The 18,730-nt window shown below is 37.7% G+C and overlaps 2 protein-coding genes across 4 annotated transcripts in view; both read left to right on the top strand.

Moving 5' to 3' along the window:
* TMED10 (transmembrane p24 trafficking protein 10) overlaps positions 1–1,456 on the top strand; it is a 20,025-nt gene extending 18,569 nt beyond the window's left edge. Inside the window, exon 5 of the mRNA XM_015822220.1 lies at positions 1,080–1,456. Within this exon, the coding sequence (XP_015677706.1) occupies positions 1,080–1,201 (122 nt within the window). The 3' untranslated portion in view covers positions 1,202–1,456. The remainder of the gene's footprint in view (positions 1–1,079) is intronic.
* A 9,511-nt stretch (positions 1,457–10,967) lies between these two features.
* NEK9 (NIMA related kinase 9) overlaps positions 10,968–18,730 on the top strand; it is a 31,579-nt gene continuing 23,816 nt past the window's right edge. For all 3 annotated transcript variants that reach the window (XM_029285312.1, XM_015822218.1, XM_029285313.1), the window contains exons 1-4: positions 10,968–11,232; positions 15,405–15,582; positions 16,234–16,289; positions 17,730–17,800. In XM_029285312.1, the coding sequence (XP_029141145.1) occupies positions 11,044–11,232; positions 15,405–15,582; positions 16,234–16,289; positions 17,730–17,800 (494 nt within the window). In that variant the 5' untranslated portion in view covers positions 10,968–11,043. The remainder of the gene's footprint in view (positions 11,233–15,404; positions 15,583–16,233; positions 16,290–17,729; positions 17,801–18,730) is intronic.

The raw sequence follows: 18,730 nt of genomic DNA, 5'->3' as shown, positions 1-18,730 counted from the left end.
TCTGGCCTAGGGAATTTTAGCGGGGTTTTTTAGGGGATTTTTAAGGACAATTTTAATGATCGGCCTGTTTAAATATTTCTTTTTAATTCGGCTTTTAATTATTGTATTTGTATTGTAGTTTTTATGAGGCTGTTAGCCGCCCTGAGTCCCATGAGGAGAAGGGCGGGGTATAAATTAAATTAATAAATAAATAAATAATTAATAAATAAATAAACTTCCTGCTGAAGCAGGAGACTCTATACCATTCTGGACAAATGATTCTCCAATCTCTTTTTAAACACCTTCCACTGATTAATTGTTCTCACTGACAAGAAATTTCTCCTTAATTAAATCTCTCTCCCTTAAGCTTCCATCTGTTGTTTCTTGTCTTGCCCTGTGTTTTGGAAAATAGGTTAACCCCCTCCTCTCTCTGACAGGCCCTCAAATATATTGGAAGACTGATATCATGTCATCCCTAGTCCATCTCTTCATTAGACTAGACATTCTCAGTTCTTGCAACCGTTATTGTACAGTTTAGCCTTCATTCCTCTAATCATCTTTGTTGCTCTTCTCTGCAATCTTTTTTAAAGTCTCAATATCTTTTTTGTGTCATGGGGACCAAAACTGGATGCAGTATTCCAAGTGCAGGCTTATCAATCCAGTATAAAGTGGTACTAACACTTCACATGATCTTGATGCTACCCTTCTGTTGATGCAGCCTAGCCCTTGATGCTACCCTTCTGTTGATGCTACCCTTCTGTTGATGCAGCCTAGCCCTATGGCTTTTTTGGCAGTTGTAGCATACTGCTGGCTCGTAAGTAACTGACCACTAGGACTCCTAATTCCCTCTCAGTTATTGCTGTTGCATCAAATGCCACCTATTCTATACCTGTGCATTTGTTTTTTATAATTGGAATTGTATTTGTTGAATGAAAACAGAACATCTTTTAATTATATCTTGTCCACTGAGCCCAAACAGCTATAATAGATTTTTACTGATAATTTTTATATCAGCACTTCAAGTGAAGACATAGTAAAACAGTTTGTGGAATTCAAATTTTCTTGGCATTTTTTTCTAACAATGGGCTTTTTTGTTTCAGAATCTACCAACATTCGAGTACTGTACTTCAGCATTTTCTCAATGTTCTGCCTCATTGGACTGGCAACTTGGCAAGTCTTTTATCTGCGGCATTTCTTCAAAGCTAAGAAATTGATTGAGTAGCAAGAAGGGGTAATTTTCCCTTGTTTTGATACCCCAGGAACAACACAGAGACCTAGCAATGACTATTGAGAGCCATCTTGGAGTTGACCTGCAAAAATGAACTTTTTCTACAATTACCCACCAAAGGGATGGAGGGAGGAAATACTGGCACAAAAACTGAGGAGGAAATTAAGGACTATTGGATAGATTTGGAAGAGGCAGTAGTTTGATTTTAAGAATTTTTGGACACAAATAAATAAAATTGTCTCAAACCGGTTTTTTTTTCTTTACATGAACAATTAAATTATGTTAATCTTATATATCACGAAGTTGCTCGTATCTTCCACTTCAATACACAGAATGTGATGTATTTGAACCATGGAGTTGGGTGAGGGAATGGCTCAGAAGTACATGGAGCAGAACTTCACAGAAACAGAGATTGCAAATGATTAGGAGCCACATTTCAGGAAGGGAGGAGAAATGACCAGTGACAGCTTTCTATGAAAATAGTTGATGTTCATGTTATTATGTTACTTCCAATGGCTTAACAGAAATGATGTTATTGTTTAAATTACAGAAGGACTTGAGATGTAACTTCTTCAGGTTTCTTATCCTATACTCTGATATAATTTCTGCTAAATGTCTATGGAGATTCTCACTCATCCAGATCATTATTGTCCCAAAGGTGTTGTTCAAAAGGCAAATGGACTTTCTTTTTTACCAACAAAGTACAATGACCTTTTGAACAACACCTTTGGGACAATTTCTGCTAAAATGACACAGCTCTTGAAAAAGCACCTTGAGTACTGTAAGAGTTTATTTAATCAAAAGAAGCTTCCCCCTTACTTATACTTGAAATGCATGCTTTTATTTTCTTTTTCTTAACTTTTTCTTTACTTCCTCCAACAATAAAAATACTACTTAATCTGTATCAGACCTGCATTGGATAGATTTAAATCTGCTTATAGTTAGATGCTTATAGTCTTTCATCCATGTATAGAATGTATAGAGCAATCAATCTGTGTGATAAAAGATAATCTGTACTTCTTTTTCACAGTGTTTACATTTTTCCAACACTTTACAAGATTTATATCAGTGGCAAAAATATATTTTGACATAATAGTTCTAAATCCTATTTGTTGATTCTATAAGGCCAGCACAACACCTGTTCGGTCCCATATTCATTTAAAAAAATGGGTGGGTGGATAAACATGCTTCTAAGCTGCTATGCAATTTCTGATTCCTATGCTGAAAACATCAATTCATTGAGAGCAGCTTATTTGGCTGAACAGTCACAATTTTGTTTCCTAGTCTAATTACTAAATCCCAGCTCCACTGTTTTAGAAAATATAATTACTAAATTTACAAATAGACTTCTCCATAATAATTCTGTCAAACAATTTGCCTCCATTAACAGAAGGATGCCTGTTGTGTACCCAGTTTGCCACTCTTGCCTCAAAATCCTAATTTCTTGACCACAGAGCAAAAGTAATTTATTTTTTAAGTGTTCAAAGTATAGTGTACAAAGTATAAAGAAGTCCTCTCAAGAAAACTATATTAAATGTAGGATATCACACAGCTATGAAAAAGGTCTTAGTATTTGTCATAATTTTCTTCTTGGATTTGTTTCTCAGTGTTGTGAGTTTTGCTTACAAGCTTTCATGGATTATTTTAGACACTTCTCTGGCAATCCCGTCTCTAAATATTTGGAAGAAATTAAACCTGAGATGTGATGAAAAATATGCTTAAGAACAGGGGTTCCCAACCAGGGTTGCTGGTTTGAAAACTTGGGTTTTCAAAATTATAGTGTACAGTATATGCATAATTTGTTCCCTTTATTTCAAACATTTGTAAGGGGTGCAAGAATATATCACAAGCGTTCTAAGGGTGCGGGGTATAAAAAAGGTTAGGAGCTGCTGCTTTAGAACAGGGCTTTTCAACCTTTTCACCCATTGTACCACTTTTAGGCTATGGCGGGTAGGCAACCTCGGCTCTTTTATGACTCGTGGACTTCAACTCCCAGAATTCCTGAGTCAGCATAGCTGACTCAGGAATTCTGGGAGTTGAAGTCCACGAGTCATAAAAGAGCCAAGGTTGCCTACCCCTGGGCTATGGCAACATCTGAGTACCACCAGTCGCCTAGCAAGGTGTCAAAAATTTGATGATCAAAAGGAAAAAAGTGATAAAGTTACAGGTAGTCCTCGACTTACAACAGTTCCCTTAGTGTCTGTTCGAAGTTACAATGGCACTGAAAAAAGTGCCCCCCAAGCCACAGCCAAGAAAAACACCTGCCTGCCCACCCGGCGGCACTCTTCCTCCTGTCCGAGGTTTTCATTGTTGTGAGCATTTCTGTTGAGGATTGGCAGCAGGGGTGGGGTGGGGGGTGTTTGGTTTTTATTTGCCCCCCCCCCCCGTCTGCTGGATGGTTGCAGCAGGTTTTGGTCACTTCACATGACCCTGGGACACTGTGACCGTCATAAATATGAATCAGTTTCCAAGCATCTGAATGTAAAGCACAAGACCCTGGAGATGCTGCAACATTCCAGCTGATCGGCGCTTCTGGGCTCAGCAGAAGTGTCAGGATCAGCGCCGAACTCCACCTGGAGCCTGGTGCTGATCCTGGCGCTTCCGCTGAGTCCTAACAGCCCCAAAGTGTTGATCCTGGCGCTTCGGCTGAGCCCTGATAGCCCTGCAGCTCCAGCCATCTCTCACTCAGGCTTGTGCGGTGCTGCCACCGGTTCAGCTCATTCCCCTCCCCCACTACCACTTTTCTAGGATGGTCGCGTACCACTTGCCAGGTGCCAATGTACCACAGGTGGTACCCGTACCACTGGTTGAAAAGCCCTGCTTTAGAAGATGAGAGGCTTATCTCACATGGACTTGATTTAGTTTTTAGTAGGAAATCTAACATTTAAAGAAAAACTGGTATCTTATTCTTTTATCACTCTTAGCAAATCAGGAATTAGCATCTTTTAGTAAGTGACATGATATACACAATCGTTTTGCCTTCATGTCATTAGTGTCTTTGCTCCTAACTGCTATGGTATACATGCAAGTAAATAAAACAAGTTTAATTTTATCTGAAATCTGGTTGGGGATTTTTGACTTTCTCAATAAAATATTTTTTGGGGAAATTATTCTTTAAAGTAGTGTGTCTGTAAATTGATCAAACTTTTACATTTCATTTAACTGACTTCCTAAAGTCTGAATTGAATAGATTTGTTTTTACTTTTTTACATTTAGTACATTTTGGATCTCATCTATATTAGCCTAATGAACAGAGAATATAGTTTACCAGTAAATTGAATCTATATAAACTACAACGAAATCAAAACATTGTACAAGCTGTAAACGAAGTCCTAGATACATATAATTGTTTAATTAAGTAGCCTTCCAAGTCTAAAGGTTTGACAGCTACTTTTGAGAGTATTGCGAGATATTGGAAATTGTATACGTGTGCTGAAACCTTAAAGGTGACGTAAGTGGTGACAGTATTTCTACGTCCATCTATGAAACTAGATTCAGTTAAAAAATACCGTAAGACTGCAATGTAAGAAGCTGCAGTGTGTAAGCTATTGCAATTATACCGTGTTTGATTTTGTTTGAATCAATACTTGTTCCATGTGAGTGTTTCTTCTGCGTAAAGATGGGAAGTAATCAAGGCAGAGTTTAATTTATGTATACATACACCATTGTATGTTTAAGTATGGTTTATATTTGTTTCACCAAAATGTGTTCTATCAGTTTCCTAGTCTCCCTATTTACAATTCTTAGTACAGGTAATCCTCAACGTATGACCAAAATTGAGCCCACATTTCTGTTGCTAAGCAAAATAGTTGTTGAGTGAAAGTTGCCCTATTTTATGACCTTTCTTGCCACAGTTAAGTGAATCACTGCAGTTGTTAAGTTAATAACACAGCTGTTAATTGAATCTGGCTTCCCCATTGACTTTATCAGAAGATCACAAAAGGTGATCACAGGACCACAGGACACTATAGCTGTCATAAATACATGCCAGTTGCCAAGCGTCCAAATTTTGATTATGTGGCTATGAGGGTGTTGCAATGCTTGTAAGTGTTGTAACTTTTCAGTGCCATTGTATCTTCGAACAGTCACTAAACAAACTGTTGTAAGTTGAGGACTACCTGTAGTACAAAGAAATTTGTATATTATTTTAAACAAATTATGTATACTTTCGTGCATGAACAGTTGAGAAAAAGTTTCATTTGAAGGAATTCTGAAGTCTGAGATATAGTACAAATTCCAACATTCATAGCATTTAAGTTTCATACACAAGGAAAAGGGAAGCAAGCAAATAATAAAGGAGTACCGGTACTTAATGCAGTCCTTTCAGAGATCTGTATAATGGAGTATTTTTCAACCTTGTCAACTTTGAAATGTGTGAACTTCAATTCCCAGGATTCTCCAGCCAGCAAAGTGTTCCAGTCTTACTAAGGTTGAGAAACACTGGTATAGTGTTTAAGGAAATTTTAATCCGATGACAGACCAGATAAAGCCTTATCTTTTTGTATGTTCTGATTTCTCCACTAATCAGCTGTTATGTTAACCAGCAGCTAGGATGCTTTAAATGTATCTGTTATATTTTAAACCGTATAAAGTAAACTGTTTTAATGAAATGTAAATTCCCTTTTAAATACATGTCAGATATTTAAGAAAATAAATTCTCAATATACTCAATCCCATTGAATATGTAAGCATATAAAAATTATAAAACTAATTACCTAATAGTAACAATTTAAGTAAGGAATATACTTCAAATTCTGTAGAGTAAGAATTCTTATTTTTTTTTTTAGCTAGGAATTTCTCAGGAGTTTGGCTCTTTGAAATGAATATTTTGTTAGCCACAGAAACATGAGATGGGCATCTATTCACAGCTGTTTAAGAAAAGATGACTAAAATCAATCCCTTTGAAATATGTAAAGAAGCCTTCATTATCCCAATGCCTTCCAGAGGAAATGGGATTGCTTTTGGCCATACTGGATGGGGAGTTGCAATCCCAGAATGTCTGAAAAAAATGCCAGGTCAGGAAAGACTGCTTTAGAAGAAAGAGCAAGTGGTTCCATTTATCTCTGATTTTTATTCAAGCATAGGGAAAACAATAAGGACCTAAAACTGGTCCTTGGCATTTGGCCATCCCAGCATCCCTACAATCATGTGATCATACTCTGGGTGCCCAGCTTTTGAAGCAAGTTGCAGCCATGTTGCAATTTATGACATCCCTGCTGGCTTTCCCCAAGCAAAGTCAATGGGGAAAAGGACAGGAAGTTGAAAGTTGCAGCTGTGAGGTCCTTCTTTAATTACCTTGCTTCACAATAGCCATATGACATCACACTTTACTACTGTGTCACTTAGTGACAGCAATTCCAGTGCAATTGGCATTTGAAGTCAAGAGCTACTTGTCTGCCAAGACATATTGAGATCAGGTATGTTGTCCGATTCAGAAAATACTACAAATGAATGTAAAACTGAAACCAGAAGCTCTTCTTTTGGGTTTCCTGGATGACCAAATAGAAAGAAAACATGGGATTTTGTTTCTATATATAACAACAGCAGAGAGACTTTTGTATGTACAGAAAGATACACACATTCCCACAACTGAAGAGTGGATTTTGAAATTAATGGAATTGGCAGAGATGACAAAACTGACTACTTTGTTGAAAGATAAAAGCCTATTTAGTTTTGCTTCTGTTTGGAAACCACTTTTGGAGTTTTTGAAACATAAAAAGGAAGTTTTGATTTTAGGATTTCATTATTAGATTTGTGTGATTATAGAAACATTGTGTATTTTTATTAATAAATGTGCATGCTGTATTTTTATGCTTATGCTTAAATTCAGAGTGTTTTTTGTTGTATAATTTTAATATTTTGACTGTTTAATATATATATTTTATGTTTTTGCATTTTTGTTTTAATTAAATTACCCATGACACTGTTCATGAGTAAGAGGTTACTATTTCTATCTATACTAAAGAAAGTCAGAAGTCAATCACCCTTTTCTTTTTTTGTCACTTTGAATTTTTCCCCTTTTTATTCCTTCTCATTTTCCCTTTTTATTTTGTATTTTTTTAAATTTAATAAAGTTGATTAAAAAAGATAGTTAAGACTTATCTTAATTAAAAATAATATTTTGTAAGTTTGACAGATAATTTTGCATTCAGAGTAAATTGTGTAACTAAAAAAAGGTCAGTAGAAAATTCGCTAGCAATTTTTGGGTCTAAAAAATATAAGTACCTTAATTAATTTTAAACTAGCTTTATGGTAAATTTATGGTAAATGTAAATGTTCAATATTAATGTTTTGTATGTGTATTAGTTAAGTACTGAATGTATATGTATCAAAATACATTTATCCTTTTGAAAAAAAACCCACTTCGAGAAAATAATGGAACTGCGTGTTACAGGAGTCAAGAAATACATCACAGACTATCACTTGATACAGCAACCATAAAAGACTTTGAAAAGATATTTACAGTGCATCCAGAAAGTATTCAGACTCCCTTCATTTTTGTCAATTTTGTTATGCTGCAGCCTGATTCTAAGTTGTTGAAATTAATTTTTTTCTCATTAATCTACACTCAGTATCCCATAATGACAAAGTGAAAATAGAATTTTCTAATAAATTTCTAATAAATTTTTAAATTTATTAAAAAGAAAAAAAAATGAAATATCACATTGGCATAAATATGCAGAGCCTTTGCAACAATACGTGAAATTTAGCTCTAGTGCTTCCCATTTCTCTTGATAGTTGCAGACATGTTTCTACACTTTGATTGGAGTCCACCAGTGATAAATTGATTGGACATGATTTGGAAAGGCATACAACTCTCCATAGAAGGCCTCAAAACTGAAAATGCATACTGTAGCAAAGCAAAAGCCATGAGGTGAAAGAAACTGCTCGCAGAGCTCAGAGACAGGATTATTGCAAGGCACAGATCTGGGGAAGGCTACAATAAAATTTCTGCTGCACTGAAGGTTCCTAAGAGCACAGTAGCCTCCTTTCTTCTTGTTGTTGTTGTTGTGCCATATCCGTTATCGGATGTTGGCAATCCTGTTTTTATCAGCAGCCGCACGAAAAAGTTTACAGCCGCCTGTAAATCCACATTTCAAATGCTTCTAGTCTCTTCAGGTGGCCTTCTCTCAGAGACCAACTCTCTACTCCATAGAGTAGGATAGAAAAAATATAGCACCTGACAAGCCTCCATAATTCTCAAATGGAAGAAGTTTGGCACAACCAGGACTCTTCCAAGAGCTGGTCACCTGTCAAATTGAGCAATCAGAGAAGGGCCTTAGTAAGAAAGGTGACCAAGAACCCGATGGTCACTCTGACTAAGATTCAGAGATCTTGTTTGGAGATGGGACAGAGTTCCAGAAAGACAACCATCACTGCAGCCCTCCACCGATCTTGGATTTATAGCAGAATGGCTAGACAGAAGTCTCTCAGTGCAAAACAGATGAAAGTCCACTTGGAATTTGCAAAAAAGCATCAGAACGACCCTTAGACTGAGAGAAATAAGATACTCTGGTCTGATGAAACCAAGATCGAACTGTTTCACCTCAATTCTAAATGTTATGTTTGGAGGAAACCGGGCACCATTCATCACCTGCCCAATATCATCCCAATAATGCAGCATGGTGATGGCAGCAGCATGCTGTGGGGGTGATTTTCATCAGCAGGGACTGGGAGACTGGTCAAGGTTGAGGGAAAGCTGAATGGCGCAATGTAAACCTGTTCCACAGCACTCAGGACCTCAGCCTGGGCTGAAGGTTCACTTTCCAACTTTCCAATTCTGTTTTCACTTTGTCATTATGGAGTACTGAGTGTAGATTAATGAGAGAAAAATGAATATCAACAACTGTAGAATCAACATTACAAGATTGACAAAAGTGAAGGGGGTCTGAATACTTTTTGAATGCACTGTAAATGCGGTGATACATATATACCTACAAGGATTAGAATCACGCAAGCCATGGTGCTGCCTGTGAGATTATGGAAGTGAAAGTTGGGCTTTGAAGAAACAGGAAGACTTTTTTTCTTCCATTCAATCGTGTGTGATTCTTGGAGACTGCCTGAAAAAGTTCCTGCAGTTTTCCTTGCAAGGATTTTCAGATGTGATTGACTATTGCTTCCTTCCTTGAGCTGAGAAGTGACCGGCCCAAGGTCACCTAGCTGCCTTCATATCCAGGACAGGACTATTACTCACGGTCTCCCAGTATCTAGCCTGATGCCTTAACCATTACACCAAACTCAAACTTCAGTGTTGGAGAAACCTGAAGAAAGGTGGAGAATATCAAACAAATCAATCCAGAGTTCTCATTGAGGCACAAATAAACAGGATCAACTTACATTATGTGAAGGCCCATTTCTCTGGAAAAGGCTCTAATGCCGGGAAAAGTGGAAGGAAAGAGAGCGAGAGTAAGGTAGATGGGTTAGATGAGTTATGGACAAATCATCATGGAGAAAAACTTATCTCTGTAATGCTAAGAGTCAATAATAACCTGATGGTATATAACCTTGGGGTAAATAGCATTTCTCATTATAAACAGTTATTAGGGTTAACGTTAGGACACTCCATTTTCTTTGTATTCGTATTGTTATTGCCTTATTGAAATGACCATATAGCTCTGATCATTTTCGCTAAAAAAAAATCACTGAATTCTAAAATGGACCTTCTAATTCTGAAAGTGTTAATTACCGGTCTTTTTGTCCCACTCTATTTCCTCCTCCTAAGAATGGGCACTTCTGTCTTGCAGTTTGAAGTTGTTAAAACACGAGAGCTGCAAATTTCGGAGCAGAGCATTCCCAGCCTCTTCGTAGTCTCTCCCTCCGGCCCAATCCACCCTTTTCGGGTTCTACTTCTTGCTTTACTTGCAGTTCACTGGCTTTTCTCACCTCCCACTGTTACTAGTCGGCCTTCTTAGCGTATGTTTCGGGACCCCTTTTCGCCGTCTAACGAGCCCCATAGCTCTCCTCGTTCTAGTCAACGGCGCGTACGCGGGCGGAGGTCTCCTATAGTCTCTGTCTATATCAGCGGTTGTCAACCTGTGGGTCGGGACCCCATTTGGGGTCGATCGACCATTTCACGGGGGTCGCCAAGCAAGGCTGTCCGCCATTTTTTTTGTCCGCCATTTTTTCCCCTTTTCTGGCGGGTGCCTTACTTCCCTTGGGCTGGGCCAGCTGGTGGTCGGCCTGCTCCGTCTCTGCCGCTTGCCAGCTACGCCTCGGCTGGCGCAGGGGGCGGAACCACGCATGCTCCCGGGCAGGGAAAGTCCTCGACGTACGACCGGTTTAGTTCTCGACTTACGACCGGTTTAGTCCTCGACTTACGACCAGTTGGGGTCGCGGCATTAAAAAGGTTGAGAACCACTGGTCTATATCGGAGAAAGTTCTCGGACGGTGCCCGGCTCGTTTCCCCAAGGTGTCCCTCGCCTCTCCGCCCCGTTCACTTCGCGCTTTTCCGGCTGCCCCATTTCTCCTTCGCGCTGGGAGTCTGGGCGAAGAGACCTTCCGTCTCGGAGGGCGGCGCGGCGAGGCAGAAATGGTTCCGGGTCAGCGAAAGCCGTAGCCAACCTGCCGCGCTCGGGGGCTGCGGAGCTTCGGAGAAACCGGCGAAAGGGGGCAGTCCGGAGAACTGGTGGCTTTCCCAGATTGAGGCCGAGAAAGGGGTGCGCGCTTGCGCAGAGCCGGAGCTCCTGGTATTATTGGCGGCGGCGGCGGCAATAATAGCAGGAAGCCGCTCACCATCATCGCGTGAGGGGCCGCAAATCCTTGGTCTCGGACGGGCCGCCTGCGCTCCCCCCGAGCGCTCCCTTCTTAGATCCTCGGGAAGCGGTAGCTGGGCAGCCATGTCTTTGAACCAATATGAGAGGCATTACAACTCCATCAACTCCGACTTCGGAAGCGAGTCGTCCAGTCGGAGCAGCTCCCGTTCCGGTCCGAGCTTGGGGGTCGAGCAGGAGGAATTGCACTATGCCCCTATACGGGTTTTGGGTCGGGGGGCGTTCGGCGAGGCCACTCTATATCGCCGGACTGAGGTACGTCGCTGCAATGGTACTCTTTTTCTTCCATGCACAAGTCGAGGCCCCGAATCCTGTTGGTTCTTTATTTCCTTTCACGTTGAATCCTGACGACTTTATAATTCACGGGATTCCTGCTGTTTTCTTTTAGTTGCCCATGGTACCCTTCGTGTCTGTTATCAAGAACTTAGATTTACATCAGTGTTTCTCAACCTTGACAATTTTAAGGCACGTGGACTTCAACTCCCAGCATTCCACAGCCAGCATTGCTGGCTGTGGAATGCTGGGAGTTGAAGTCCACGTGCCTTAAAATTGTCAAGGTTGAGAAACACTGATTTACATGAAGGAAGGTGAACCAAATGTGCCAAATTTTCCTCTAATCCCTCCGCACTTGTTTTTTTGAGGTGGGCCATTAATATCTTACATTTTGGACGTTTAAATTGGAGTGGGGGGGAGGGGCTGAAAATTTTGCAGGTAAACTATTATGCTCAAAGGTTTTTATATGTGCATGCAGGAAGATCATTTCTTTTGCAGCTCCAGTTCTTTCAGTTTTCAAAAGTGATACATAATTCTCAGACAGTTTAAAGTATTACAAAATGCTTGAAGAATTTCACCAAATGGGTGGAATGGCTATTATAATAACAAGTGCAATCCATTATTAGCAAGTTCCATATAAAGAGATGCATGCTGAGACAAATCTAGACTAACACACATACAAGTGGGATTTCAGCTGATGACAACTGAAAGGGATTTCACTAGAAAAATCAATCTTTGATTGCTGCAAAAGGCACACACTCCATGCTGCATTACAAAAGAGAGAAAAAGTGTCAATTTTATAGTGTTTGCTATTCAGACCTACAGCTTGACCACATTTGGAATCCTGTATATTATAAAGCTAAAGGGCAACAGAATAATTAAGAGTCTGAAGCCATTCCCTTTTGAGATACAAATGCTTGATATTCTTTTAACTTAGAAAATATAAAAATGTGACCATGGCGATGCTGCAACAGTCATAAGTATGAAAAATGATTATAAGGCACTTTTTCTGTGCCATTGCAACTTCAAACAGTCACTAAAAGAATGCTTGTAAGTTGAGAACTACCATTGTATTGTATTGCATTGCATTGTTTACATTACACATTATATATTATTATATTATATTAATATATCACAAATATAAATATACACATATACACATTTATATAGATGCACCACACATTGATAAACTACTCCCAAAGCAGGATTTACATGATAAAATAACTACAATTTTAAAAATTCTCTAAAACCTCTTTAAGACTATAAGGAGGAGGGAGAGGAAGAATATCTCTGATGATTTTAATGTTTTTGTGCTGTAAGCCAGGGCTTTTCAACCAGTGGTACGGGTATCACCTGGGGTACATTGGCACCTGGCAGGTGGTATGCGACCATCCAAGAAAAGTGGTAGCGGGCGAGGGGAATGAGCTGAACCGGTGGCAGTGCCGCATCAGCCTGAGCGAGAGACGGCTGAAGCTGCAGGGCTGTCAGGACTCAGCGGAAGTGCCAGGATCGCCGCTTCTTCGGGGCTGTCAGGGCTCAGTGGAAGCGCCAGGATCAGCGCCAGGCTCCAGCTGGAGCTCGGAGCTGATCCTGGCGCTTCTGCTGAGCCCAGAAGAAGCGCCGATCAGCTGGAATGTTGCAGCATCTCCAGGGTGTTGTGATTTACATTCAGATGCTTGGCAACTGATTCATATTTATGACAGTCACAGTGTCCCAGGGTCATGTGAAGTGACCAAACACCCCCCACCCCACCCCCGCTGCCAATCCTCAACAGAAATGCTCACAACAATGAAAACCTCGGACAGGAGGAAGAGCAGGTGTCTTGCTCGGCTGTGGCTTGGGGGGCACTTTTTTCAGTGCCATTGTAACTTCGAACAGTCACTAAGCGAACTGTTGTAAGTCGAGGACTACCTGTACTTTTATCACTTTTTTCCTTTTTTTTTGTCCATCAAGTTTTTGACACCTTGCTAGGCAATTGGTGGTACTCGGATGTTGCCATATCCTAAAAGTGGTACAATGGGTGAAAAGGTTGAAAAGCCCTGCTGTAAGCTACCCAGAGGCTCTTTGAAACAAGATGGGCAGCAAATAAATTGAATAAATCAGCAGTAGAATCCTTCACGTTTAGGGGTTCTATAATCTCTCAGTATTTGAAATGAACACCCAACATTAGAATCATCATTAAAAAGACACAACAAAGAATATTCTTCTTGCATCAACTCAGGAAGTTCAGACTGCCCCAAGAGCTGTTGATACAGTTTTACAGAGGAATTATTGATTGTGTCATTTGTACTTCTATAACTGTCTGGTTTGGTACAGCAACCAAACGACAGATACAGACTCCAACAGATAGTTAGGACTGCAGAAATTCTATTCTGTTCCGTACTGTTCCGTTTCATTCCATTCCATTCCATTTCAATAAATTAGTTTAAAATCCTGCCAAATAGTAAAACACAAGATTCAGTAGCACAAAGATTTTAGTGAAAAAATATTTTTTCAGATGACTTAGAAAGTGAAAAAGGATGGAATTATACATTTGCAGAACTTTTTTTAAAAAATGTTCTCTCTTTGCATAATGAATCCTTGTGCCATCACTATTTATTAAAAATATATATATGGCCACCCAACTTGAATAATGTGACTCTGGGTGGCATTATATTTATTCTTTTATTCTGGGTTTCCACAGTTTGCCCCAAAACTTCATATATAGCTTTTTTTTAGTTGATCATACAGTATATGCTGTTTGGGGATGCATAAATAAAGCATAGATTCCTTCAGCGAATATGTGTTCTCATATAAAAGATATATCACATGACACTTCATAACTTTTCAGATCATGTAGCAGAGATATCAACTCTTGATTGCAACAGAAGAAACAAAACTCTGTGAAATATTTTGACAATTCATGTATGTTTATTATGCCAGTTATGTTAAAAACTGGACTGGGTTTAGGATGCTTTTGCATATAAAGGCTTCAAAAATTTTAGCTAGGTTAACTTCCTTTGAAATTCGTGTGACTGAATTGATTATTTCAATTATAAAGGGCAAAAAATAACATCTTGTTCAGTGAAGTTAGAATTATGAAAATGATTTTTTTCAGTTGAAAATAACTGCTGCATGAGGAATTCAGATAATGGAGAAATAAATTTTGCTCTTATGCTGTGTTGCCTGGTTAAATTATTTCCCAAATGGCTATTTAGCATAAGAAAGAAATACCATTAGCATAATCTTGTTTCTAACTTTGCTTTTAGAAAACCAAAGAAGTGGGCATTTGAAAATAAAATATTGAAGATGTAGAAAGTTGCTTCCTTTCCAGCAGTTTTCTTTCCATGACAAAAACACGATAGAAGAGAAAAAACTGTAGTGCTACATTATATTTTAGCAAAGTCCAGGGCTAAACTACAAAGCAACTGTAACATTAAGAAAGGCATTTTAAATAAGATTATTAAATAATCTGCATGATAAAGGCAGATAAATTCTGATCTGAGGAAAGAGAGTGAACTCTGATAAATTTGGGCTATGTGGATTTGCCTACCAAGATACTCTCTCTGGTATTCTGAGAAAAAGGGTGTATAGGGTAGAATCGGTTAATTAAATATGTGTGAAGGTGAAAATATTTTTACAGTCTGTGATTTCAACTCAGACAGTTCCAGGCAGGTCTTTGATTTCTATCTTTCATAACACAGTTGCAGTCTATTCATTATTTAACATCATTAACAACTATATTTTCTATGAGTGGATGATTTTGGACTGCCACACCTAAAATAATGCTATTTTTAATAGTTCATTAAAGAGAAGTTAAAAATCCTTGACATAGCTTCAGTGGCTACCAGAATTAATAACTTGACTTATCACAAGAATTTGATATTGATACCAAATAGGTTTTTCTTACTGTATAAAGCGAGGTTGGAGTAATAGATAACTTACTCCCTCACCGTCTTGTTATGTACTATAGAATGATTATATGCCTCCTGAAAAGCTGACAAAAATCAATTATTACTGAAAGGGAAAAAATGGTTCTTGGCATCAGAAATAAGGAATGGCCTTTTGAATCCCATACTTAATTTTTGGATGACTGAAGAAATAAATGCTATTTTTAAGATGTTTGCAACTTATCTGGAGTATACATTTAACTAAGCAGGTTTTTTAAATTGCAGGACGATTCACTTGTAGTATGGAAGGAAGTGGATCTTACCAGATTGTCAGAAAAAGAGCGGCGTGATGCTTTGAATGAGATCGTTATTCTTGCTCTGTTGCAACATGATAATATCATTGCTTATTACAATCATTTCATGGATAATAACACTTTGCTGATTGAACTGGAGTACTGTAATGGTGAGAACAATGTTTTGTAAAAAGCAAACTCATCTTCCATCTTGAGTTCTGCAAGGAGAGATGGAACAGAGAATCTGTGCTTTGTTTATAAATTTTAGCTATGGGTATATTGACAAGTGCAAACCAGATTTACTTTGCAGGACTGCCATTTATATTTCAGAGATATATACTCTGTAGTTGCTGAATAAGAGACACTGAGGATCAGAACTACTTGAAGGAAAGATGGGATACTAAATATACAGCCAATTTGAGGAGATTTGCAAAATAAACAGTAAAGAAAATTAAAAGTACAATGACAAATAGTTTTTTTTATTTTAAGCCATGCATCGTGCTCCCTTCTGCCATGTTAAATATTTTTTATTATATTTTTCCTTCCTTGCAAAACTTTCTAATTAATTTTGCAAATTATTAACATCAAAGGAATCATTATTGATTTAAACTTAAATTTCATTATTTTCCCAAGTTTATTGAAACTTCATTTGCAACATCTTTTGAGGTTTGAACTAAAGCAGCAAAGTATAGAGCAGAAATGAGAATCCCCTTTTCCATAGAAATAATTAGGAAAACATTAACATCCCCTGAAGGATTTTTAATACACAGACAGAGAATGTGTGTAATTTGTAACTCAGTATTTTTCTTTCTTACTTACAGGTGGAAACCTCTATGATAAGATCCTACGACAAAAAGACACATTGTTTGAAGAAGAGGTAATGAAAACAAACGTTGGGAGACAAGGGCAGTCTGCTTCTCTTTTATTCACTTGATTGGCCTTGAATTTGGTTTTAAAATGGTCTTCCTCAACCAGATTACCTCCAGGCATGCTGAACTATAGATCTCATAATTTCCAGCCAGTATAGGAATTATGGAAACTATAGTCCAACACTTTAAGAAGGGTTCAGCAAACTGTATAGAGGCAGGGAGCCTCTACAATAAAAGAAATTAAAATAATCAAACATTATCAAAATTTATGAGTTTTGTGAATACTGATATCTTGTGTCCACTTGTGTAGAAATGCTGAATTCATAGGAGTTTGAGGGGAAAGTCTATATTGAGATCTTGTGAGATTTGATAATCTTAGGGAATTAAAAAAATAATAATTTAGGGACTATGCAAATGTCATCAAGAGGCTTGTGAGTATATCATGCACGCATTGTTGTGTCATCCTCCAGCAACTGCCATGGAGTAAGCAAGTTATGTAGCGAAATCTGATTATATGGAGGGCACCTTGTCTATGCCATTGCCTTGTACTAAGACCTGTAGGAATGTATACATAACAAGAATATTTGTATTACGTGCGTTTTAAATATTTGTGTGATACCAGTACATAGACCCCACACTTGATATGGCTTCCTATATGAGTCTGCTTGATTACTGCAACATGACTATAGCCTAACAGCTCTAATAAAGAATTTGTCTGTTACTACAACTCTCAGAATACTTTTCTTCTACATTTCATATTTAAAAGAATGGAACAATTTTTTTGCATTCCCAAAACTAATTACTAAGCAGAAAAATTTCATGCATTTGTTTTTATATATCCAATTGTTAGGCTATTGTTATATCAGTTTACAGTGCGATTACATATATATTCACTGTGTCCAGTGAGGCATACTTTCTGTTTTAAAATATGTTTTGAATTGCAACTTTAGCACTTTAAAGCCATCTTATTTTTAAAAAGCCATTTTATTAAAATAAGATGTTCTTGGTCTTCATAATAAAGACGCAAACTATATTCAATGGTTGTCCAATATTTTACATATCTGTAAAAGAGAAACAATGAAAGAATACAGATGTTTTGTATAAAGATGTGTTTAAGGTATAGAGTTGTGGTGTGATAGCTGAAACATCGAATTAAGGAGTTAAAGACCACTTTGATTTATTTTTTTTACAACAGTTTGAAACCTCAGCTCACACTCTTAGTTATTTTTGTTATTAAGCTACAAATTCTTTGATCATCTATTCTCCATTTGGAAACTGTATAAACTAATAATTCCAGAAAGGTAACTTTGTAGAAAAGTGCTCAGTATTGAGTTGTTCTTAAATGATAGTCCACTTTCTAAAGAAAGATTCAATCAGAATATTTCCTGTGTTTGTCTCCTAAGAAACAATCTCATTTTTTTCTATGTGAACTTTTGGTTTTTTTGCAGATGGTAGTGTGGTACCTCTTTCAAATTGCATCAGCAGTGAGTTGTATCCACAGAGAAGGAATTCTTCACAGGTACTTTAACTTAGGTCCAAAAGAAGACAAAAATTCTGACTGTTGACTGACAGATTTCTCCTAAAGGAAAGGCAGATAAACATTACTATATAGTTAAATGAAAGTTCCTCAAATTGCATACAACCAAATATATAATACATGAAAGGCCATATTCTGCAGCACAAAGCATCTGACAAGCTTTTTCATAATATTAACTGAATTACAACCTATAGTTTCCATATGACATAAAAGGTAATGGATACAATGGAGGTTCAAGTAGGCTTAGATTCCTGTTCTGCGGTGAAGCTCATTGAATGAGTTTGAGCCAATCATCTTTGCTTTAATATCATCACAAGGCTGTTGTGAGGTTAAAATGGATTGGGAAGAAACCATATGTATTACCTTGAACTTGTAGAAAAAGCATCATATAAATGAAATTCATAAATATTATAACTGTGAAGTATCCCAGAAGCAAAATATTTAGATTGGTATATTATATTATATTATATTAATTATATTATATTAATTATATTATATTAATTATCTTATCTTATTTCCTGTAATTGTTGCTTGACATTTTATAATTTTGCTTCATATTAACTTTTTAACCACTGGACCAGAATCACATTAAATATTATTCAGCAATGATAAATTGTCCCATTCTATCTTTATCTTAAAGGCCTTCTGCGGAAGGACTTTGTTCTGAGATTAAGCATTTGCTGTACTACATCTTTTGATCATCTGATTTCTTCATTGGCCCCTGTGTCTTTTTATACACCTTTTAAGGCCTTTAATTGCCTGGCATTTTTCATCATTAAGATGCTTTATTATCTAATTCTATCTAGATCCCATTGAGTTCTATGGAAATCACTTTAAGAAAGAAGAATATAGGACTACGTCCTCATTGCATTTCAATTTAAAATTATTCTAATCTCTACTTTAAACATACAT

Source organism: Protobothrops mucrosquamatus, unplaced genomic scaffold (genome assembly GCF_001527695.2).
Source record: "Protobothrops mucrosquamatus isolate PMUCROS unplaced genomic scaffold, P.Mucros_1.0 scaffold1498, whole genome shotgun sequence".
NCBI classification, from domain to species: Eukaryota; Metazoa; Chordata; class Lepidosauria; order Squamata; family Viperidae; genus Protobothrops; species Protobothrops mucrosquamatus.
Note: the sequence above shows the minus strand (reverse complement) of the source record. Positions and strands in the feature narration are given on the sequence as shown.